The sequence below is a fragment of the Sphaeramia orbicularis genome, chromosome 2 (assembly GCF_902148855.1).
Source record: "Sphaeramia orbicularis chromosome 2, fSphaOr1.1, whole genome shotgun sequence".
NCBI lineage: Eukaryota > Metazoa > Chordata > Actinopteri > Kurtiformes > Apogonidae > Sphaeramia > Sphaeramia orbicularis.
Genome location: NC_043958.1, coordinates 1,578,139 through 1,601,877, shown reverse-complemented (window position 1 = coordinate 1,601,877; position 23,739 = coordinate 1,578,139). Strand labels below are relative to the sequence as shown.

Sequence of the window (23,739 nt, the reverse complement as noted above, 5' to 3'; positions counted from 1 at the left end):
TTCAGCGTCCCGATAGAAAAAAATAGAAACTGAGCGTCAAAATTCTGTACCATATTAACAGGTACTAAAAGTTAGCAGCTGTCATGATAGAAATGGATGAAACCATACAGTAAAAGCCGTGAGAACGAGTAGACGTAGAAACAAATGGTAGAGCATGTTGAGAAGAACCGACAATAGCTTGAGTTTCCATATTTCCCACTCTGCCAGTAGTTGTAAATGCAGCGTCAGCAGTAGCGGTGTGTCCTGACAGTTAGCTTTAGCAGGTAAACAAAAAGCACAAAAACCGGCGTATTCCGTCGATTTAACCGAGTCTAAGGTGGATCAGTGTTCCGGAACCGATAGGCCGAGTTCCTCCCGCCTCGTGACACCGAAAAGGTTTTTTTTTTTTTTTAATCAGAGTCGGTAGTGAGTGGCTAAGCTAAGCTACTGTTTACATTAGCCTGTTAGCAGCTAATTAACGTCCTGTGGTGTTCGGTTTCTGTTCTGGAGATCATCCCGTTATTTTAAAAAGAGAAATAAACCATAGGATAGTAAATTAAACTGACGCCCGAGGGTTAAAATATATTATGTCTCCAGTTTATGCATCCAGAAAATAATTGATTCCGATTATATCCCGCAATATGTTTGTACTATTAGAGATTTTATTCTAGTTCTGTCAAATCATTCATCCTCAGCTGACATTTATTTTACATGTCCTGTTTGTCAGAGTTATTATATTTTACAGATAGCTTTGCACTAACCTGTGAGTTTGTAGCTTTATGTCATTAGCAGGGACGTGCACAGGATTATAGAGGGGCAGGGGCTCAAAGTCACAAAAGGGCAGTATGTGTGCGCCAAATTCTTTTCAGGCCTTAATAACACAATATGTGTCTTAATGTAAAATTAATAAAGTAGCCATAGATAACAACAACATAACTGTGTATATTGTGTAGCTGTGAGTGATGCAATTGCTGTTTCTCTTGGGTCATCAAATTGTCAAATGTATCATAATACTGAGGTTTGGAGGACACGCGATTCAGCTGCAGTTCTAAAAAGCAATAAAACATTGGCTTTTTATCAGGCTATATATTGTTGAAGATATAGATTGTAACACATGAACATTCAACTGTGAAACAATGACAAAAATATAGAAATAAATACTAGAAAAACAGTCCTGTTTAGTCTGTAGTTCAGCCTGCATGCCTACAGGACTGCAGTCAACATGTTGATTTCAATGATTTGTTGTTGATATAGCCCAGCTAACATAGTCTGAGACCTGAGATTAGCTACACAAACTAGAACAATTTCCCGACTCCCCAAAACCAAGTCATAACAGGTCATGGATCCTAATTCTATGGCAAAGGATCCTCATGATTTTTGTCCAGATCTACCAGATACACAGTTATTTCAACTTACACCAAGAAAAAACAACTTTAAAGTCTCTGTTAGTGATTTAACAATGACAGTATCCAACATGAAATCACAAATTCAGATCTGTAATAGTAAATCAAACTTATCTGTTTTTTGGGAGTTTATCTGTTTTCTCTCTCTTTTTTGTCAGATGAAAGGTGCAGTTTCTGACTGTTACCAGCTGTTGTGTCAGGTTTAGGTGCATCAGAGGTTTCATGGACTCTTCAGAAAAGGTGATGAAAATGATCAGTGTTTGTCATTAACAGATAAGCATTAAATTCAGAAGATTAAGTTTGATGTGTCTAGTTTTGAGGTGTAATATGTGTTACTGTCTCAGGCCCTTTTGACTAATATTGCTCACTACTGATTGAGTTTTTAATTCATTGTTGGATGAAGCTCAATGTTTTAAAGCCTCAACATGAGACAAAGTGTGAAGGACCAGAGTTCCAGAGCACCACATCCTACAACTGAAATCAAGAGTGTCGTACAGCCTTCATCTTTTCAAGTGTCGTCAAAACTAGGACATGTCAATATCTACACAGAGCTCGATGTTGACAGATGGTCCATCGATAAAATATTCTTCACACAATTTAATATTATCAGCCAACAGTCAAAACATTTACTAATATCTAAATTTGGATTAAAACTAAAGAAACTCTTAACAGTCTGGAAGTGGGAGCCATGTTTTTTTAAGGTTTGGAATGACTTATCTGATATAATGGATTTATTTATTGCAGAATTAATTTCTGTTCCTACATTTAACTCAATGATTCTCTGTTTGTTGTTCTAGAAACAAAGCAAACCTAGGAAAACCCCCCAAACTTCTCAGGGGAACGACGCAGGTCTCTTGGCTCCAGCAAAATCTGAAAAAACACACACTTGTACCCACTGTGGCAAGGTTTTCACCCGGGTGGGTGGGCTGAGAACACACCAGCAAATCCACACTGGAGAGAAACTGTACAGCTGTGACCAGTGTGGGAAGGCTTTCACCACCTCAAGTCTCTTTAGAAAACACCAACTTATTCACACTGGCAAAAAACCATACAGCTGTACCTACTGCGGCAAGGTTTTCATTGATGCAGGTGACTGTAAAACACATGAACGCATCCACACTGGAGAGAAACCACACAGCTGTAACCATTGTGAGAAAACTTTCACTACAGCAAGTCAATGCAAATCACACGAACGCATTCACACTGGTGAGAAACCCTATAGATGTGAGCTGTGTGGGAAAACTTTCAGCCAGCTTGGACACTTCAGATTACATCAACAAATCCACAAAGGAGAGAAACTTAATCGCTGTGACCAATGTGGCAAGGTTTTCACCCAAAGAGGTGATCTCACAATACACCAACGCATCCACACTGGAGAGAAACCGTACAGTTGTGACCAGTGTGGGAAATCTTTTAGTCAAGCAGGCATACTTAGACGACACCAACGTGGCCACACAGGAGACAAACCCTACAGGTGTGACCAGTGTGGGAAGGCCTACACCCAAATATACTACCTCAGAACACACCAACGTGTCCATACTGGAGAGAGACCATACAATTGTGATGAGTGTGGAATGGCCTTCAGATCTGCATCCTGCTTACGTGATCATCATCTTAGACACACCAAGGAGGTTGTGATCCCATGTGGCATGTGTGGGAAGATATTTTGGTCATCCTCAACAATGCGCATTCACCAGCGTATGCACACTGGAGAGAAACCTTACCAGTGCAGAGTCTGTGGGAAGTCTTTTGCTAGATCATCCGTGCGAACTAAACATGAACGTATTCACAAAGGAGTTGAAGCAAGCAGCTCTGAAATGGGTGAGAAGTATTTCCAGCCTTACTCCTGCACATACCATGAGTTATCATATAAGAAATAGAAAGGAACACTATGACAGCACTTTACTTTTAGTTCTGTAATAGTTTGGTAATTGCAATAATAAAGTGTTCATTCAAAACAGGTAAAAACAAATAAATTGACAAAAATAAATCCAAAAAGTAAATGTATGGTCAACTTAAAGATACTTGCAACTTGTAACAACCCTAGTGTTGCCAGATAAGACAAAATTCATTTACTGATGATGTTTTAAGGTTATGATAAGATAGGAGTGTTGCTGCAACGGCATGGTTGGGATATGACATCGGTTGTTTTCATCCCAACACTGTAATTGTTGACATTGTAACTCTGTAGCTGACATCCTTAAAAAGCTGTGGTTGCTATTACAGAGGCAGTATCAGCTTCCACAGATCTGATCAGGACCAGGTCCTGCTGGCTGACTATGGTACCACATTGTTCTACTGAAGATGTAGATTGTCACTGCTAACCATTTAACTCTTTCATCCATAGCTGCCCAAAGTCCTCACAGTCCAAGACATGATCTGCAAGACACCTCACCGCCCATAACAGATTTGGAACTGTCTGTAGACGACTCCACCTCTTCAGACCCAAAGACTGGCTACATACACTCAGACTATGTGATGGTAACAGTATAAAAGCATCAGTACTCTGAAATGGAAGGAGAACGCTGTGAAACAGTCCTAAAGTGAAGCTGAAAATTGTTACTTGTGCAACTGTATTGTAAATATCTAGATAATATTTAATTCTAAATTTATGTAAATAGCATAAACAGCATTTTTTTTCCTCCACTTTATCTTTCATGTTTCACTCTTGTATGATTTCTGCCTGTGTTCACTGCACTTGCTTCTTGTATTTTGCTGCTGTTAACTGTGAAATAAATGATGTCTTGTCTTATCTCATCTCACTCGTTATTTATGATTTAATTCTTAGTGAGTATGTGTTTTATTGCTATTACCGGTCAAAAGTTTTAGAACACCCCAATTTTTCCAGTTTTGTATTGAAATTCAAGCAGTTCAAGTCCAATGAACAGCTGTAAATGGTACAAAGGTAAGCAGTGAACTGCCAGAGGTTAAAAAAAAAAAAAAAAAGTTAAGGTTAAACAAAACTGAAAACTAATGTACATTTCAGAATTATACAAAAAGGCCTTTTTCAGCGAACAAGAAATGGGTTAACAACTTAAAGCAGTTCTGCAGCAATGGAGGTTGATCAAGCCTGGAAAGTTGGTGCTACCATTTCCTCCAGGTGTCCCAACGTTTCTGAATTCCTTCCAACCCCCTGTGTCTGCAGAAAAGTAGTGTTGGAACACATTTTGGTACCATACCATTGTGAGCATTATTTGAACAGTATTGTACTGCAGAAAGTAGTGTGTTACTATGAAAATGGAAAAGAGGAAAAGGCAGTTAATGATAGAAGAGAGACAGAGCATCATAACACTTAAACATGTAGGTCTGTCCTACAGAGAAATTGCCAAGAAAGTCCAGGTGTCAGTAAGTCCAGTTTCCTTCACCATCCAAAGGCACTCAGAAACTGGACTGGGAAATGCTGACAGGAAGAGGTCTGGAAGAGCCAAAGCCACAACAGGATCAGAAGACAAGTTTGTGAGAGTCAACAGCTTGAGTGATAGGCGACTCACAGGACAACAGCTTCAAGCACAGCTCAACAGTGGTCGTAGTAAGCAAGTGTCAGTTTCAACTGTGAAGAGAAGACTTCCAGTTGCAGGTTTGATCAGTCCATAACACCTTTGGTTCATCCTGCAGGACTTATGTACGCTGTCGAGTAGGTGAAAGGATGGTTCCTCAGTGTGACATCAACTGTCAAACATGGAGGAGGAAGTGTGATGGTCTGGGGCTGTCTTTGGGTCTGCCAGACCTCTTCCTGTCAGCGTTTCCCCCAGTTTCTGTGTGCCTTTGGATGGTGAAGGAAACTGTACAGCATAATATATAATATAACAGTATAATAATTAAGTAATTAAGAATATCTGAATAAAATGTGTAATGATCAAGAAACAATAAGACAATAAGATAAAATTTAAAATGACAATTGTCTTTAAAAAAAAAACAACAACAACAAACTAAGACAATCTCATCAACCAATTGTAAATTTAAAAATTCCAATTTAACCACCATTGAAATTAAACATGAGAATCTTCTCACACATTTTGAGAATACAAACTATTCTGTTGCTCAGAATTATCTTTTTATTTTATTGGGACATTCCATTTCTGTTTTGCATATATTTTTGAAAAAAGTTCCAAATTTCTTCTTTTTTTTTTCTCACCTTAATTCAAAATGTATTTTAATTCATTGTCCAAAATGTACACAATTAAATCAACAAAGATTATTAATGTGTATCAAAAATTCTTTGTTCATTTTCTCTCTCTCTCTCTCTCTCTCTCTCTCTCTCTCTCTCTCTCTCTCTCTCTCTCTCTCTTTCTATTTTTTTTTTTTTTTTTAAATTGCTCATCAACACATTTTGGTCCCAGTTGTAAATGTCAAAATTGACAAAGCATCTTTAGGCCTTTTATTAATATGTTATTGCATATAAGGTATAAATTTATTTTGGAAATAAAATAGGTACATTAGGCTTGAATGGATTCTACAGGATTCATCTCAAACCACCAGATGTCACTGTGCTCAAAGACTTCAGGAGCTTCTTAATATATGTTGTCCTCATCAAATAAGCAAACAAATAATAAAATAAAATAAAAATAATTGACGACAATTTGACATGTTTTCTCCACTTTCTTATTATTTAATTCATATATTCCACTACTTCTATGAATCTCAGACTTTGTTAACCCTATGTCAACACCAAAACACTTTGTCAACATTAGTGAAGGTATGTTTTCACAACAGATTTGAACATTTTCAATAATCTGACTTCAGACTTTCAGCATTTGGGCTGAATTAGCTCTAGGACAGAAATGGGCCCAGTTCAATAAAGCTTAGATTAAACTGAGCATTGGGATATAAAACACTTGGGTTTGTATTATTTGTACATTACCCAGTGTTTCCCTTACAATTGTATAAGGGGGGTGCCCCGTCCCCCCGAGAAACGCAGACCGGAAGTTGCGGGTGGCTGCTTGTACAGGTGAGGGGAGGCAGTGGAAGGGACTGGGGGGCTTTAAAGTCACGTCAGGGCCAGTACGGAGCACAAGAATTCAAAATTAACTGGGCCATTCAGGCCACCACCTATACGAAATCTGGACAACAACAAACCAGGGGTCGAGCTTTTGGTCATTATCGTTATTGGATTTTGAAGTGCCCGGCGTCCGATGTGATGGATCAAACTTAAAACAGGGTTATTTTGGCTCTGATGCAGCCGGCTGTCTCAACTCCGTCTGCCATTACTTCTCTGTGCCGTGAGCATTGTCCCTCCCACAGCACCATGTGATTGGTTACACAGCACATGCCACATCAGCAGTGGGAGTGCTGCATGCACCGCGTGTGTGTGTGTGTGTGTGTGTGTGTGTGTGTGTGTGTGTGTGTGTGTGTGTGTGTGTGTGTGTGTGAACTGAACCAGTCATACAGGCTTTTGTGACGGTCAGTTCAGGCAAATTTGGCCAAAGTTTTAATAAACATCACAGCCCATGGCATGGACTCAAAGTCCCAATATATATAAACGTAACAGGTGAAAGCACTGTGAAGGGAACGCTTTAACTAAGCTTTTACCACCTTAGCTTTGAGTACCCCCCCCCCCCCCCCCCCCCAGAATCCAACTACAACCTTTCCAAATGTTGTAATAAACAAAGCATGACTGAAAAGCACCTTACCCCCTCCTGCCATGCCATAGCCAAGGAGGAAATGCCTCCCAGAGACACCACCCCCCCCCACCAAAGGATGCAAGACTAGGGGAAACACTGTTAACTATCTTAAAAAGGTGAATGTAACAAAGTATGTACAAACAGAGAAAATACCCTTTGACATCTTAAAGTGTAAATAATTTTTTTTAAAATCTATTTCTAAATGTGCCCTAAAAGTGTATTCTAGATACAAAATAGGTACCAAAGTCCCTCTTTATTACATCCTAACTGACATAAAACAGTCAAAGCTTAGTCTGATTTATCTTTCTGACTGTTTTCTTCGGTGTTTTTTAAACCGTACATGCATATTTTTCCAGGACGAAGTACTTGTTGTGACTCAGAACCTGTTTTACATTGAAAACCAGAGTGATAAGCATCAGTTTTATCTGTCAGTGGCATCGAAGCGTGTGCAAACATCTCAGTAAACAGAGCAAAAAAGTCTCCACAGGAAACCAGATGCATATCACGCATCTGCAGAGGCATTGCACGCATGCGTAAAAACATCTCTGGTTTCTGCGGTTTCACGTCCTGTCTGACTGTGATAACTACAGTTGCACGTGTAAGTGTCCCCTCACAATCTCAAGCCTCCACAAAACGACTGATATCTGTGTGAGTATTTATTAGATATGTTACAAGCCAAGGGATGCTATTGAATGTGTGTTCCAGATTCCAAACGTAGTGGATTAATGCCTGTTCTGGTTTTTGTTCTGTCATGAAAACAGAACAGAGACATTGTGTTTCCGGATTTTTCAGCTGCATCTGGTGGAACTCAAAGTTCCAGAGGAAAACTACCAACCTGATGGCATCCAGAAACGAGGTAGGAAAAAAATATTACAAGTCATATTTCACTTGCAGGTATTTCTGCCTTCGATCACTGGATTTCAGGGAAAATTTACACATAAAATACAGACATTAATTTTCTGTATGTTGCATCATGGTGAATTGATACCTTTATTAACCCTGTCTGTTTATAGATGTCTATAGAATTACAAACAAGTGACATAGATTAATAAAAAAAAAAAAGAAAGAAAGAAAATTACTTGAATTCTGAAAATAAAAACTTTATTTCTCAAACTAAAGACTTTTTTTCTGAAAATAACAACTCTGTTTAATAAAATAATGGCTGCTTCTCAAAATAATGACTTTTTTTAATGAGAATAAAGACTTTGTTTCTGAAAATAATTACTTTTTTTCTCAAAATATAGACTTTGTTTCTGAAAATAATGACTTTATTTAATGAAAATAAAGACTTTATTTTTGAAAATAATGACTTAGTTTCTTAGTAACCACAGTGGTGTCATAATTTAGAAATATTTGTGCAATATTTTCTTCAGCTCCATTACTGCATTTCATCTACTATGGCTTTGTTTCCTTGTGTAGACACCAGGCAGTCTTGGTAAAGTATCTAAGAAGAAAACACACACCTGTACCTATTGTGGCAAGACTTTCACCAAAGCCAGTATCTTTACAGTACATGTACGTACCCACACCAAAGAGAAACCTTACAAGTGTGACGATTGTGGGAGGCCTTTCAGCCGTACTGTAGACCTCAAAATACACACACGCCTCCACACTGGAGAGGACCTACAGCACTGTGACCACTGTGGGAAGAATTTTACCACAATGAGTTCTTGGAGAAGGCATCAACGGTTCCATGTTGGAGAACCTACATATGATTGTGACCTGTGTGAGCAGGTTTTCAGTCTTATGAGCCAACTCAAAGCACACCAGCGCACTGTTCACTCTATTAAAAAAATGTACTGCTGCGAAGCATGTGGGAAAGAATATTCTGCTCCTAGCTATCTCAAAAGGCACCAGCTTGTCCACACTGGAGAGAAACCACACAGCTGTGAAGAGTGTGGGAAAGATTTTTCCACAAAGGGGACGCTCAAACAACACCAACGTGTTCACAGTGAAGAGCGGCCATTTAGCTGTGACGAGTGTGGGAAGGCCTTCACTAGAGCGAGCCATCTCAAATTTCACCAATATTCCCACACTGGAGAAAGACCATATGCTTGTGATCTCTGTGGGAAGGTTTACAGAGCTCCAGCTGGCTTATATGTTCACCGCCTTAAACACACCAAAGAGCGGGTGATCCCATGTGATGAGTGTGGAAAGATATTTCACTCAGTAAGTTCTCATAGATACCACCAGCTGAGCCATCAACACTTTCACGCTGGGTGGACTCCACACAGCTGCGATGAATGTGGCAAGGAATTTGCCTTATCATCCAAACTCCGAATACACCAACGCATCCACACAGGAGAGAGACCATATGTCTGTGACAAGTGTGGGAAAGGTTACATTGATGCAAGCACACTGGGAAAACACATACGAACCCATACTGGAGAGAAACCATACAGATGTGACCAGTGTGGGAAGACTTTCAACTTAAATAGCCACCTGAAGCTCCACAAGCATACTCACAGTGGAGAGAAACCCTTTACCTGTGACGAATGTGGAAAGGCCTTCACTAGAGCGAGCCATCTCAGATTTCACCAGTACATCCACACTGGAGAGAAACCATATATCTGTGGCCAGTGTGGGAAGGCTTTCATTGACCCTGGCACTTTGAGGAAACACCAGCTCTGCCATTCTGCAAAGTCACACTTCTGTGACCACTGTGGGAAGGCTTTCACAACTGCAGCCTATTTACGTGAGCATCGTTTTATCCACAACAAAACACCGGAGTTACCTTGTAAGAAGTGTGGAAAGAGATTCTGGTCACCAGGTACTCTTAAATATCATATGCGTACCCACAGAAAACCTCAGTCAGACTCTGAGATAGACACTTAGTCACTGGGTATTACAACACCAAACATGAACATGTCAAATATGTATATGTCAGTGACAGGGGGTTTGATTAATGCCAGTGCAGACAAAATGAGCAAGACACACTGGTAACCAATGAAGAGAAGATAAATGAAGTAACAAAAGTTAATTCTAGGGATGAAGTATGTTTGTGTTCTCCTCAGTGCCTCAGTGTTTTGCTCTTCTGTCATGTCCAGGATTTTGTTCTGTCATTTTGTTCAGGTCTAGAAGAATGCTAGTCCTGAATGCAGTGCAGTTTGAGGGCTCTCCACTGTCATCCTGACCCATGTGGTTATAGCTTATTAATCCTGTTCATTATTATGATCTCATTGATGTAATATGTTTTTGTCATTATTTCTACCATGCAATGCAGTGGTGGCCAAAATTATTAGAAGTAATGACAAATCTGAAGTTTTAACCACAATCACACCTGACGATCAAACAATGAATTTGAATTCTTCTGCGAACGAACATGATTGTGCTAAATAAAGGAAGGTTTCGTGGTTATTTTTGTAAAATTATATAAATCTCCTTATGATGAATCTATTCTATGTTTTATAGAGCATAATGGTGACTTTGTAGGTATTTCATATGTTTTATGAGTATTTTAACAGCCAATTTAAAAAAAAAAACAAGCAAAAAAAAAAAAAAAAAAAAAAAAAAAGGATGAAACCTCTTAAATATTCCAAGTGTTCTAATAATTTGGTCGCCATTGTACAAGTCATAAAACATATGGATAACAGTGCTTTGTTAATTGGTATTTCTGTTTTTCAACCTCTTCTTCTTCTTAAGCTTTTGTTCAGCTGTCCATGTATAGCAGGGATGTCAAACTCATTTTAGTTCAGGGGCCACATACAGCCTAATATGATATAAAGCAGGCCAGACCAGTAAAACAATAATATGAATAATGTCAACTCCAAACTTTTCTCTATGTTTTTTACATGTACGAACTGTACTTGAACATAACATGAACAAATATGAACAACCTGAAAATTCTTAAGTAAAATAAGTAAAATTTTATCAATATTCTGCCTTAGTTTACCATTTATACTTATGTATTACAACTTACAGATGACAGTGGATCTACAAAGACACAAAACATTTAATAACAGGGAGAATATTGTTAAAATTCCACATACTTCTCTGAAGACATTTCAGGTTCATATTTGCTCAGGTTATTCACATTTTTTGTAAAAGGCTAGTCTGTAAATGTATACATTTTTGTGTAATTGTACTTTTTTTTTTTTTTTTTACAGTAAAACAAAGGGAAAAAATTGCCTTTTTCATTATTTATAGCTTATTATGATAGTATTTTACTGGTCTGATCCACTTTAGATTGAAGTGACTTAAAATGGTTTTAACATTGTTGATTGTTAATATCTGCAGTGTAATTTTTGTATTTCATAAATCCATCTCACGGGCCGGATTGGAGCCTTTTGCGGGCTGTTTTTGACCCCTGGGGCACATGTTTGACACCTGTGATGTATAGAAACATAATGTGATGCTTAGGAAAGGTTCTTCATGCTGGTTGAGTTGGTATTTTCTGTGTCTTCACACAGTATGAAATGGGTTTTTAAAAAAAACAAAAAAAACTCATGTAATGCATTGTAACTGTACATGTAAGTTGTGTATTGTGGCTGTTCCGTGTGTGGGCAGGTCAGATGTGTGTAGATACATGTGGCTGTTATTATCTAATATTCTGAATTATAATCAGCTTTGTACAAGATGTGAAAGTATCAGTCTATCAAAAATAGACTCATATATCGGTGGAGAGTTACTGAAACCAGGGGTTAAAGATTATAGAATATTGGTGGTGGATGAAAACTTTCATTAATTATTCTTTTGTTCTGAATAAATGTAATTTTGGTCAAGTTGTCGTCTTACGTTGCCCTTTGGGGTAAAGATCTCTAAAGTAACTGAATGGATGTATTTGACTAACATCTATTACTTACAACATCATCTCTGGACACCAGAGCAGATATCAGTCACAAATCTACACATATTAATGAAAGTCTTAATAATTTTTTTTTTTTTTTTAATTTATAAAAGTGTCAACTTCAGCAAAGTATGATTTGGCATAAAGTCATTGAACCTGTTTACATTCACACCGATACTCCGATCACTATCCGATTTCAGGAGTTATCAGATTATTCAAGTGATCATGTAAACAGGATAATCTGATCTGTTTGATCAGATAACAGCAGTGATCTGATAATGGGAAATCAGTTTAACACACCTGGATTTGTCCCCAACACTCCGATGTCTTCCCGCATGTATACGGGTTAATCTGATTTGTTTTGTTCTTTTACGTTTGCGCATGTGTAAACACAATTAAAGTCGTAAGAACAGAAGTGACGCAGTCTAAGACAATAACAGGAAGTTTATGTAAGTTTTTTTTTTTTTTTATTAAAATAAAACAACATTAACAAGCAGATAAACCATGACAATAAAGACAATAAATAAAAGCATCCAGAAGAAAAGAAATAAAGAAAATAAAGAAAATAAAGAAAGTACAAATCAAACAAGAAAAGCACTCGGAGAGCGCAGACCTCCGCCAAGACAGACCCCCCCCCCCATTACCACCAAAATTTAATAATTTCTTCCTTGTGCCAGTATCAACATTTCCTGAAAATTTCCTGAAAATCCGTCCATAACTTTTTGAGTTATCTTGTTAACAAACACGCACGCAAACACACAAAGCAAAGCGATCACAATACCTCCTGGCGGAGGTAATAAGGCACATAAGCAGTTGTGTTTAAGTATGTACGTACTCCAAAAGAAATCCGATAATGGACTGGAGCGTCCAAACTGGGGATTTTCAGTTATCTTAAGTGCATGTAACTGTGTTAGATCGGATTATTACAATGATCCGATTACTCCCAGTTATCGGACTTCTGTGGTCATGTAAACAGGTTCAATGAGACCCATGAAAATCCTGTAACTGACCGAAATCCGGTTATTGTGAAAATTGGATATGACGCGTTTACATGCACTTCAGAAATATGAAAATCCAAGTTTTTTCAGTCCATCATCAGATTTATTTTGGAGTATGTACATAGCTGTACATTTCCTCCCTTGTCTTCCGCTCACAGTGTAAATACATTGATTGCTTTTTCACATCCAGCATATTTTCTGTTTATTTTTTTAACCCTCAGGCATCAGTGGAATTTCCTGGACAAAACATCCACTTCCAAAAAACTGCTGTAAAAACTTTACAGATTAATAATTTGTTCTGTATGAATCCCTTCAACAACTTCAGCTCTGGCTCAAAACTATCAAACATTCAGTCATTTTTTGGGATTTTAACCCTTTAGATGTCAGTTTGATTACATGATGTTAATAGTTTTTATGAAAACACAAAGCATGAATGCCTGTTTTCTTTTTTTTTCTTCAGTATAGTTCAGTTTGCGACATATTTTGCTGGCGTTACTTATTATTTTCTGAATGTGTTATTCATTTTTGTTCATTTGATTACTTAGGCTGTTTTTGTTGACTTTATTCTCATTTGTCAAGTATTGTGCTCATTTTACTTTTATTATAAATTATAAAGACCCAGTGTGACTTTTGTGTCAGTTCCTAAATTCATTTTTCTCTTTATTTAACCTTTCCTGAATGATTTATCACCACAGGCCTCTACTCTGATAATGTTTCAGTCCAGGCTGAAAACAGCTCTGATCAACTGTGCATAGAACAACTGAAAGGGTTCTATCTGCACTCTTCTCTTTTACTTTGCTTTAATTGGTTATTATTTATGTTTTATTGATTACGTTTTAATTGTAATTGTGTGTTTTTAACTTGTCTCTTTTTCATTTTTGTAAAGCACTGTGAATTGCCCTGTGTATGAATTGTGCTATACAAATAAATCTGCCTTGCCTTGATATTTGATTGTAATATTATCCTCTACATTTTGCATTTTTTCAGTGAAGATCATCTGTTTTCCTATATTTGATTCACTGATCATGTAGATGTTCATCAAAGCTCAGATTAAAGTTGAGGATGATTATATCAAAAACAGGAAAAAAAAAACAAAGAAAAGGGGACTTTTTCAGCAAAATCTCTCATTAACTGAACATAAACCCAGCGTGTCCATCCACTGTCATTGAACCAACTCCCTGTGGTTCATTGATGAACTGATGTTGTAGAAGATGACGGTGTTTCCATGGTAACCATGGAGCCTCTGAACATCCAGATGGGTCATATCTGATGATGTCCAGTGGATGTTTAGGTCTTTATGGGTTAAAATTGTCATTTCAAATTCGGATTGCAGATTATTTGTACACAGTTGTTCTGATTCTGTTCACGTTGTTTAGTATTACTTTAGTTCCAGTGATCCAGATTTATGAGACTTATTGATTTAATTCATGATGCATTCAAGTTCTGTTTATTTCAGTGTTTGCAGAGAAACAAAAACCTCTGGTGACAGAGAACAGACCACTTTTTGCAGAGACATGAATATCCTTCAACAGGAGCTTGGGGGAAGGGGGGGGGGGTTCCGTTACCTCTAACTGGTTACACTTCCTTTATATCTGCTTTTATTCAGCGCATACTGATATTTTCATCTTGGTCAGCAGGAGGAAATGGGTGGATGTGGCAATCAGTGAGATAAACTTCAGTCTATAAATGTCACAACTACTGAATTATTTTATCTGCGGAAAACATCGCAGCAGGTCAGAGTTCTTCTGTTACCAACAGTTACCCTCATAAATAAATGAAACAACATGATGTGTTTGGGCATTGTGGTTTTTTATATTAATGCTGAAACCAAATCTGGGTGTGACATGTAAACGTGTGATATTCCACTTCCTCATGTCTTACATTTTTTCACATTTATTTGTCTCATTTAAATGTTTCAGATCATCAAAGAATTTATAATCTTAGACAATGGTGACCTGAGTAAATAACAACTGCAGTTTCTCTTTTGTGCATAAATTACCATAGCTTAAGTCAGGATTTATTCCTAAGTATTTTTGTTCCACTTAAGGCAGGGGGATGTCAAACACATTTTCTTTAAGGGGCCACACTCAGCCCAATTTGATCTTAATGGGCCGGACCAGTAAATTAATAACATAGGTACCTATAAATAATGACAACTCCAAAATTTTCTCTTTCTTTTAGTGCAAAAAATAACATTAAATTATTAAAATATATACACTTACAAACTCTCTGAACAAAAAAATAGTGAATAACCTGAAAAAATATATATTTTGAACAATCAATCAGTGCTATTTTAACAATATTCTGCCTCAACTTATCATTTATACATATGCGCTATAGATTGGATCTACAAAGGCACAAAACATTTAGTAACATGCAGAATATTGTTAAAATTAAACTTAATTCTCTTTAGACATTTCAGGTTGTTCATATTTGTTTAGGTTATTCATTTTATTGCTAAAGGATAGTTTGTTAAAGTAAATATTTTCAGAATTCAATGTGATTTTTTTTGTTTTTTTGCACAAAAACAAGGAGAAAAATTTGGAGTTGTCATTATTTATAGGCATAATGTAATATTTTTTTCATATTAAACCAAGAAGAAAAATTGGAGTCATTATTTATAGGTTATCACACTATTATTTTACTTGAGATCACAATCGGTCTGTATTCAACACCCTGGACTGTTGCATCACGGGCCAGATTGGATCCTTTGGTGGGTTGGTTTTTGCCCGTGGCCATGTTTGATACTCGTGACTTAATAAACTGGTCAAAATACTAATTTTTTTAAGAATTTTTTTTTTTATATCTGTGTTTGCTTTCTTTCTGAAGAAATAAATATTTCACAAACTAATTAATAAAATGATAAAATAAAACAATATGTACCATATTTTAGAGCCTTGTTTTCTATTTAACATATTGTACCATTAAACTGCTGTTTAATACCTCAGTCTTGAGTCTCAACTTGGCTCTTTTTTTTTGTTTGTTCCTTGACTCTTCAGTCACACAAACAAACAAACAAACAAACAAACAAACAAACAAACAAAAGCATTAATAGATATTTTTTAATAATAATAATAATAATAATAATAATAATAATCTTTATTTATATAGCACTTTTCATACATTAAAAACTGTAGCACAAAGTGCTTTACATATCAGTTTAAAAATCAGTACCGCCCCCCACCCACACCCACCCACTCACCCGCACACACACACACACACACACACACACACACATATACATGCAAACCCACAGGCTCACACATACTTAAGAAGACTGACTGAGCACGGGTAGACCAGAACAAAAATGTACAAGTAAAGGTAAAAGATCAATTTAGGAGGCGCTGTCTCAGGGAGCCATCCGCACCAGGAGGCAGCCGCCGACCCCGGCGACCAGGCACCAGCAACACAGCCCCGCATCCCAACTAGCGGGAGAGGGCCAACTGGGACCCCCACCCACCAGAAAGGAGCGGACCCCAGTGAGAGAAGGTGCCACAGCCCCCGGAGTCCACAGCCACCCCCCGGCATGGAGGGCTCCCTCTGATGAAACACCGGAGAATAAGAAACATTAAAAACATATAAAAGAACTGATTAAAAGAAGCTAAATTTAAGACATATATGAAAATAATAAAAATATTAAACATTAAAATGATAAAACAGAAGCACTGGTTAAAAGAATCTTAAGATATATATATTAAATATAACTATAAAACCTTTGCGTAGATAAAACAGAAGCATCAGTTAAAAGCCAAATTAAAAAGGTGGGTCTTGAGCCTGGTTTTAAAAATTTCTACATTCTCTGCGGCCCTGAGGTTCCCTGGCAGGCTGTTCCAGAGGCGAGGAGCATACTGCTGAAAAGCTGCCTCACCATGGGTTTTTGTGTTGGCTTTTGGAACTGTTCAAAGGCCAGTGCCAGAGGACCTCAGGGTCCGCGAGGGTTCATAGGGTAAAAGCAAGTCTAAAAGATAAGAAGGCGCAAGACCATTAAGACATTTAAAGACTATTAAAAGGACCTTAAAATCAATCCTGAAACACACGGGGAGCCAATGCAGTGATTTTAAAACCGGTGTAATGTGAGCCCGCCTTCTGGTCTTCGTCAGCACTCGAGCGGCTGAATTTTGGAGAAGTTGGAGTTGTGAGATTCTGTCTTTGGGAAGACCAGAAAGCAGGGCATTACAGTAGTCAATCCTACTGGAAATAAAAGCATGCATCAGCATCTCCGTGTTGGCTCGAGAGAGAACTGGACGAACTCTGGCTATGTTCTTAAGATAGTAAAAACCTGTTTTTACAATAGATTTAATGTGTGGGATGAAAGTGAGCTCAGAGTCAAAGATAACGCCCAGGTTCTTTACTTGTACCGATGGGTTGAAAGAGTATGCTTGTAATTTTGGTAAGTATTTCTCTCTCGTAGCCTCAGGACCGATAACTAAAACTTCAGTTTTGCCCTGGTTGAGCTGTAAGAAGTTTTCTGCCATCCAGGTTTTAATATTTAAAATACAGTTAAAAAGGGCATCAACTGGCCGAGTGTCTTCAGGAGACATGGCAATATACAGCTGTGTGTCATCAGCATAGCTGTGAAAGTTGATGCCATGTCTCCTGATGATATCCCCAAGTGGGAGCATATATAAATTAAAAAGTATGGGGCCTAAGATTGATCCTTGGGGCACACCACATCTAATTTCATGGATCGCTGAAGAGCATGTATCCATACTTACCAAAAATTTCCTGTCTGTGAGATAGGATTGATCTTTTAGTGATTGATGTTTTTATACAGATACAGGATTCATCTATGCTGAAGTAAAACCAACATCAATGACACATTTGTCAAAAACTGACAAAATTATCAAGTAAATTACAGTAAATGAAAACAATTAGACATGTTTTCTGCATTTATCTATCATTTTATTCATATATTCCACTACTTTTGTGAAGCTCAGACTCTGTTAAACCAATTTCATCCACATGAGTAAAGGTGTGTTTTCACAACAGATTTGAACATTGTCACTCTTACAACTTAAATACTTTCAGCACCTTCGACAGTGAACTAGGACAAAAAAACAACCTCGGTTCCATAAAGCAAAGAGCAAACTGGACATTTGGATATAAAACACTTGGGTTTTGTGTTATTTGTACCTTAAAAAAGATAATTTAATAAGTAAAGCTTGACCTCTGAGGATTATTGTTCTCACTTTAACAGATGAAGAACAAGTGAAATGACAAAATGTTAGTTTTTTCATTTAGTTGCCTGACAAGTCAAAGATTTTTTTTTTTTTTTAATCATCAATTCAGTGGATGCACAGGGCATACAGAGAACTGAGGTAGTGTTTTTCTCTCACCTTGTTATTAAAAGCCATGCAATTGAAAAAAAAAAAAAAAAAAAAAGAAAAGAATAAACTAGTGGTATAAAGAATAAGCTATAACAGAATATAAAGTATGTATATAAATCTATTTACAATGGCAGCAGTAGTGCAATACAGGAATGGTTATGAAGAGAGAAGGTGAATAATGGAACGAAACGGGAGCAGATATGGCAATAATTAATCACATATTAATAATAATTTGTAATCTATGTCAGAGCCTCTTTCTTACTTTCTTTAATATTGAAGTTGGAGGTTTATTAATATTTTTAATCAACCGAGAGCATTGTAGTTGTTCAAGAATAAAATTAATTCTTAGCGAATGATGCCACCTACTGGCCATTTATATTATTGCTGGTTGAATATAAGAGAGGATTAACAAAGAACACTGGTACAACTATTAGTAGTACTTGAATAATTATTTACGACATGAACATTTAACCGCGGGCATACATGACACAGGAGTAGTTCAGGGAATCACAACAGTGAGGTTTCATTTGGGTTTTTCCCCGAGATGTTTTTGAAAATATGATAATTAATAAGGATTGTATTTTATTTTAGTTTGTGACATTATTTGTTTCATGACCTTTCTAAGTTGACAGTTATTTATTTTAATTAAGTTTAGCGGTAACTGTTGAAAGAGGAAAGTAAAAGTTACGTATTTTTAAAAATATATATATAAACATGATTTTATTTACTTTTATTTGTGTTCTGGACTTCAGTATCTGTGTGTGTGTGTGTGTGTGTGTGTGTGTGTGTGTGTGTGTGTGTGTGTGTGTGTGTTCTATGCATTTTGGATTTAAAAACTAAATAAGAGCGGCCGCATTACCTGGATTTTCCGTTCTTTTCCGTTTTTCCCACAGGCAGTGAACGCCACGCTAGCGCCAGTATTTCCGGTTTCATGTCCGTTCATTAGTGGTTAGCGGAGCAGCTAAACATTGAACATTAAATCGGAATTCACTGGGACTTTTTGTTGGGTTAATCAGCTCTAATGTGTCTCAGTGTTCCGGTACCGACAGACGGAGTTCTTCCCGCCTTGTGACACCGAACCGGAGCTTTTGTCTCAGGTTGGTAACGAGCGGTTAAGCTAACTAGCTACTGTTTACATCAGACTGTTAGCAGCTAAATAGCGTCTTTTCGTGGTCTGTTTCTGTTTTTGTCTTTCTTTATTAACTGGAAACTGTTTAGCAACCCCCAGAAGTTGAGGGAAACCGTTTGGGAGAGAAATCGAGACTTAAAAGTATCCTGGGATCAGCCTTTGAGCTAGCTGCAGTGGAGTTAGCCTGTTAGCAGAGGTCGTCCGTTAATGAAACTGAGGAGTTCATTAGTCCTGAAATGAGGAAAACACTGTATTTTCGGGCTGTAAAGAGAAGAAACTCACGGATAGGGTTCCTTACACAAACCCTGAACATCTCCTTCATCCAGACAGAATCACATCACATCTAAATATAGTTAAACTTACTGGTTTTGTCTGCCACGGACTCACCACAGTAACAATGTTCAAACTAGAGCGTTCGATGATACGAACGATTTCTCATTTTATTCCACAAGACTGAAAAATAATATTCACTGAAACTACCTACCCTACATGACTACAAACCCACTTTCACTATTAATATATTACCACAAGCTAACATTTTGGATTTTGAATTTTTGTTGAACAAGAAACGTCTTGATATACGATTCTCACAAAGGGAAAGCTTGATTCATCAAATGAATTCAATAATTGCCAACCAATAAACATTAAGACAGTAATACACAGTATTTGTTAATTAATAAACCCATTCAATCAGATTGGAAGTGTCAGTTCTGTTCATGGCTATCTACACACATAGTATATGATGGCTATGTTGCTATAACAGGTGGTTTCTGGGGATGTGACTTTGTGTCTGTTCTGTTTTGTGTTTCCTGTTTTGTTGTTTCTTTGATAAAAGGTGATCATTTAGCGGAGACATTTCTGACAGAGAAGCAGTGGAACGCTGCTGTTCATCCTGGGTTTTAGGTACATCAGAGGCATGATGGAGTTGGCAGAAGAGGTGAGGAAAAGGATTTCACTATTAAATCTAACTCTGCTGGGGACAAAAGGTTAATACAACATTATTGACATTATTATAGGTCCTTCTTTGTGGATACTGTAAAGCATTCACCACAGAAAACCATCATTAAACATGTAATGTTATGGACTTTGATTAAAAAGAAAAAAAAAAGTGATAAATAGTGATGGGTGAGAGCATATCCAGATTTTCTTGTTGGTTCTCAATCTAAAGTGGTTAGTACCAACCAAAAGTATCGAAAGAACAACCACTGGATCTCAAACAATTCAGCATCTGTGATAAGAACATCAGATACCACCTATCTAATATTGTGTAGGTTCCCCTTTCTCCACAAAAACAGCTCTGACTTGCTTGAAGATTGCGATCAGTGCACACAATACAACTAGAGCATGAAAACTTAAAGTGTGTGGACAAAATACTCATCATTTGGTGTAACTTGGTAGTCCTTTGAGCACTACATGTCGACTTGCAGTTGGGGAAATAAAATCGGTTTATTCAACCGACACATTGCCCAAATCACTAGCGTTAGCTTTAGGAGGAGCAGCTGTGGTGCGGTATAATACAGACCGATGACGAAAAAATGGAATTGCTGACTGAATAATTGTTAATTAAACCTTTCACTAATTTCTACTTTGTGTGTTTGTCTCATAATGTAGACACAAGGTATAGTTGACCAGACAACTGAAAGTTCTTTGGATGATGGAATCCTTACCCCATCAAATACTTTCACTGAAGTGAACAACATTGAAATACACCAACTTACGCGCAGTGGAGAGAAGCTGTTTGTCTGTGACCAATGTGGGAAGGTTTTCAACCAAGCTTTCACTCTTAGAATACACCGCCGCATTCACACTGGAGAAAAACCATACAGCTGTGACTTCTGTGAAAAAACTTTCACCCAAGCAATCACCCTCAGAATACACAGACGCATTCACACTGGAGAGAAACCATATATCTGTGACCAGTGTGGAAAGCTGTTTAGCAACACAGGCAGCCTCAGAACACACCAACGCACCCACACTGGAGACAAACCTTATCACTGCTATGAGTGTGGAAAGGCGTTCATCAAAATGGTCCACCTCAGAACACACCGACTGATCCACACCGGTGACAAACCCCACAGCTGTGACCAGTGTGGGAAGGCGTTCACTACTGTGAGCAGCCTTAGAAAACATAAAGTCATACACACGGGAGAGAAGCCATACACCTGTGACTACTGTGGGAAGGGTTTTACACAAGAGTACAACCTCAAAACACATCGGCGGATACACACAGGAGAAAAACCGTACGGTTGTGACCAGTGTGGGAAGGCTTTCACCACAGCAGCTGATCTCAGAACACACCAACGTTTCCACTCTGGAGAAAAACCATATATTTGTGCCCAGTGTGGGAAGGCATTCACCACAGTGAGTGATCTCAGATCCCATGAACGCATCCACAGTGGAAAAAAATTGTACAGCTGTGACCAGTGTGGGAAGGCATTCTGTCAGGTGAACAGCCTCAGAACACACAAACGTATTCACACTGGAGAAAAACCATACAGATGTGACCTGTGTGAGAAAACATTTGCCAAAGCAGGTGACCTAAGATCACATGAACGGATCCATAGAGGAGAAAAACCATACCACTGTGACCACTGTGGGAAGGCTTTTACCAAAAGGAGCTACCTCAAACTACACCAACACATCCACACAGGGGAGAAACCATACTGCTGTGACCAATGTGGAAAGGACTTCAGATCTTCATCAGAATTACGTGATCACTGCCTTAGTCACACCAAGGAGCTGGTGATCCCATGTGAGGTGTGTGGGAAAATATTTTGGTCGCGCTCTACTTTGCGCAGTCACCAGCGCACCCACAGCGGGGGGCAGAGTTATCAGTGTGGACTCTGCGAGAAAGCATTTGCCACAACATCTCAGCGTGCCAAACATGAATGTGCCTACAAACCGTTAGACTCTCCTTTTACTGATGATTTGCCTCATGAAGGCTGTGAGGTATGACAAAAAATTAGTTATGTGATGTTGTGTATTCTACATCCACATTAAGAAACATGAAAAACAGTTTTTGTCAATTCAGTGAGTAGAAGTCTATTCCTCACAAGGGGTTAAAACATCAGTGAATATGGAACTTTGTTGTTTCTGTTAGAATTGATGACATCAATGGTCTTACTATTATTATTTGTATATCTTTGACAGTACAAGTGCTTGTGAGGATTAAACTGAAGGTGGTCCAAAGTTCAGCTTTTAGTGGGAGTTAATGGCCTTCAAACTATTTTTAAGACACTGCAATATATTAAAACTACATAGGCTGTTAGAGATAACACAGATAACCCACAAACTGTACATCTCACATATGGCTGTTTTCCATCCACATGACCTTTGGATAGACTTGACTCACCTGGAAGCTATATTTGCACAATCCAGTCAGATTTTGCTTGAATAATTAGTTTTCAACAGCAAACCTGGACATTTGTCAAACATGGGTTATTAACTCCATGTAATTGTGTGAAGGTTTTAACTTAAATGTGCCTCTTTTATGAGATTAATAGCCTCTTAAGCCTAGTTGCCATAGTTCCGTCTGTGTTGCCATGGTAACACTATCTGACATGTATAAATATATACACGCTATACATCCATGAAACCAGAAGAACATCAGCTAAAAGCCCAACAAAACCAATTATCATAAAATAGAACACAACTCAAACAAGCACTCAAATGGTCAAATCTGTAAACCACTCTAACAGTCGGAGATCAGCATATATCATGAATTATTTAATAGAACAAAAGACAATGACACAAATTTTGCAGCACTAGGCGAACACTAAGCAGATCCAACAGAACAAGGATTATTTCTCCACTGATCAAACTGAACAACACATAGTACAGCAAAAATAAAGGTCATATTATGAAGAGATGATGATGAATGTTGTCTTACCTGTGCTGTTTTCTGATCAAAAGCTGAATGACGCTTCTATTATTGGCTAATCCACTGGTTTGTGTTACATAGAAATGAGTCAAACTGAAACAAATGGCCCAGGGTTTAAAAGGTCTCATATACATGGACTTTATAAGGTACTAGTGTTGTTTTTCTTTTACCCCTTTTTTTCATCTTTTGTCGAAATTGTTAACTATGTATGTAAGGAAATAAACTGAGAATCAAAATCTTCAGTTTCTCTTACAAACAACAAATATACAAACTTTTGGTTGAGCAGTTTTTACTGCTGTAAAAAATAGTCAAAGGTAATTTTAGATCAGGATAGAGGATTCTGTTGGTATCTGTGAACTGGTTTATTAAGATTCTTGTCTTGGCCTGCTCTGAATGTAAAATGTCATGAGATAAATTTTGTTAAGATTTGGCACAATATAAATAAAATTTGATTGACTGATCTATCATTTTCTGATGCTCAGTAAAGGTTTTTAGCCAGTTACAGTTAGCACACAATATTCACATCGCAATTATCTGAAATAGAATCATGATAATTATCTACATTCGCTTATATAAAAAATGTAATGTTTTATAATTATTCCCGCATTGTTTGGTC

At 37.6% G+C, this 23,739-nt stretch overlaps 4 protein-coding genes across 9 annotated transcripts in view; 3 read left to right on the top strand and 1 right to left on the bottom strand.

The window, feature by feature from the left end:
* The window catches only part of LOC115432728 (zinc finger protein 420-like), a 597,943-nt gene that overhangs the window by 516,655 nt on the left and 57,549 nt on the right, over positions 1–23,739 (bottom strand). The window lies entirely within an intron of this gene.
* Positions 226–4,113, top strand: LOC115432494 (zinc finger protein 239-like). Of its 4 annotated transcripts, none has more exons than XM_030153387.1 (4): positions 226–263; positions 1,554–1,622; positions 2,180–3,203; positions 3,730–4,113. In XM_030153387.1, the coding sequence occupies exons 2-4, from the start codon at positions 1,605–1,607 to the stop codon at positions 3,873–3,875; spliced, it is 1,188 nt and encodes a 395-aa protein (XP_030009247.1). In that variant the 5' UTR covers positions 226–263; positions 1,554–1,604; the 3' UTR covers positions 3,876–4,113. The 4 variants fall into 4 exon arrangements, with proteins under 4 accessions (XP_030009247.1, XP_030009226.1, XP_030009231.1 ...); XM_030153366.1 differs by having other exon boundaries at positions 226–375; positions 1,541–1,622; XM_030153371.1 differs by having other exon boundaries at positions 243–263; positions 1,541–1,622.
* Positions 1,585–23,739, top strand: LOC115432443 (zinc finger protein 501-like). 2 transcript variants are annotated; one of them, XM_030153298.1, is made up of 3 exons: positions 1,585–1,599; positions 20,158–20,180; positions 20,855–23,739. In XM_030153298.1, exons 2-3 carry the CDS (start codon positions 20,160–20,162, stop codon positions 22,196–22,198), a joined length of 1,365 nt encoding a protein of 454 aa, XP_030009158.1. In that variant the 5' UTR covers positions 1,585–1,599; positions 20,158–20,159; the 3' UTR covers positions 22,199–23,739. The 2 variants fall into 2 exon arrangements, with proteins under 2 accessions (XP_030009158.1, XP_030009148.1); XM_030153288.1 differs by lacking the exon at positions 1,585–1,599 and adding an exon at positions 19,043–19,211 and having other exon boundaries at positions 20,079–20,180.
* Positions 7,216–10,517, top strand: LOC115432321 (zinc finger protein 227-like). Of its 2 annotated transcripts, none has more exons than XM_030153186.1 (3): positions 7,216–7,651; positions 7,796–7,859; positions 8,423–10,517. In XM_030153186.1, the coding sequence occupies exons 1-3, from the start codon at positions 7,533–7,535 to the stop codon at positions 9,836–9,838; spliced, it is 1,599 nt and encodes a 532-aa protein (XP_030009046.1). In that variant the 5' UTR covers positions 7,216–7,532; the 3' UTR covers positions 9,839–10,517. The 2 variants fall into 2 exon arrangements, with proteins under 2 accessions (XP_030009046.1, XP_030009047.1); XM_030153187.1 differs by having other exon boundaries at positions 7,583–7,651; positions 7,765–7,859.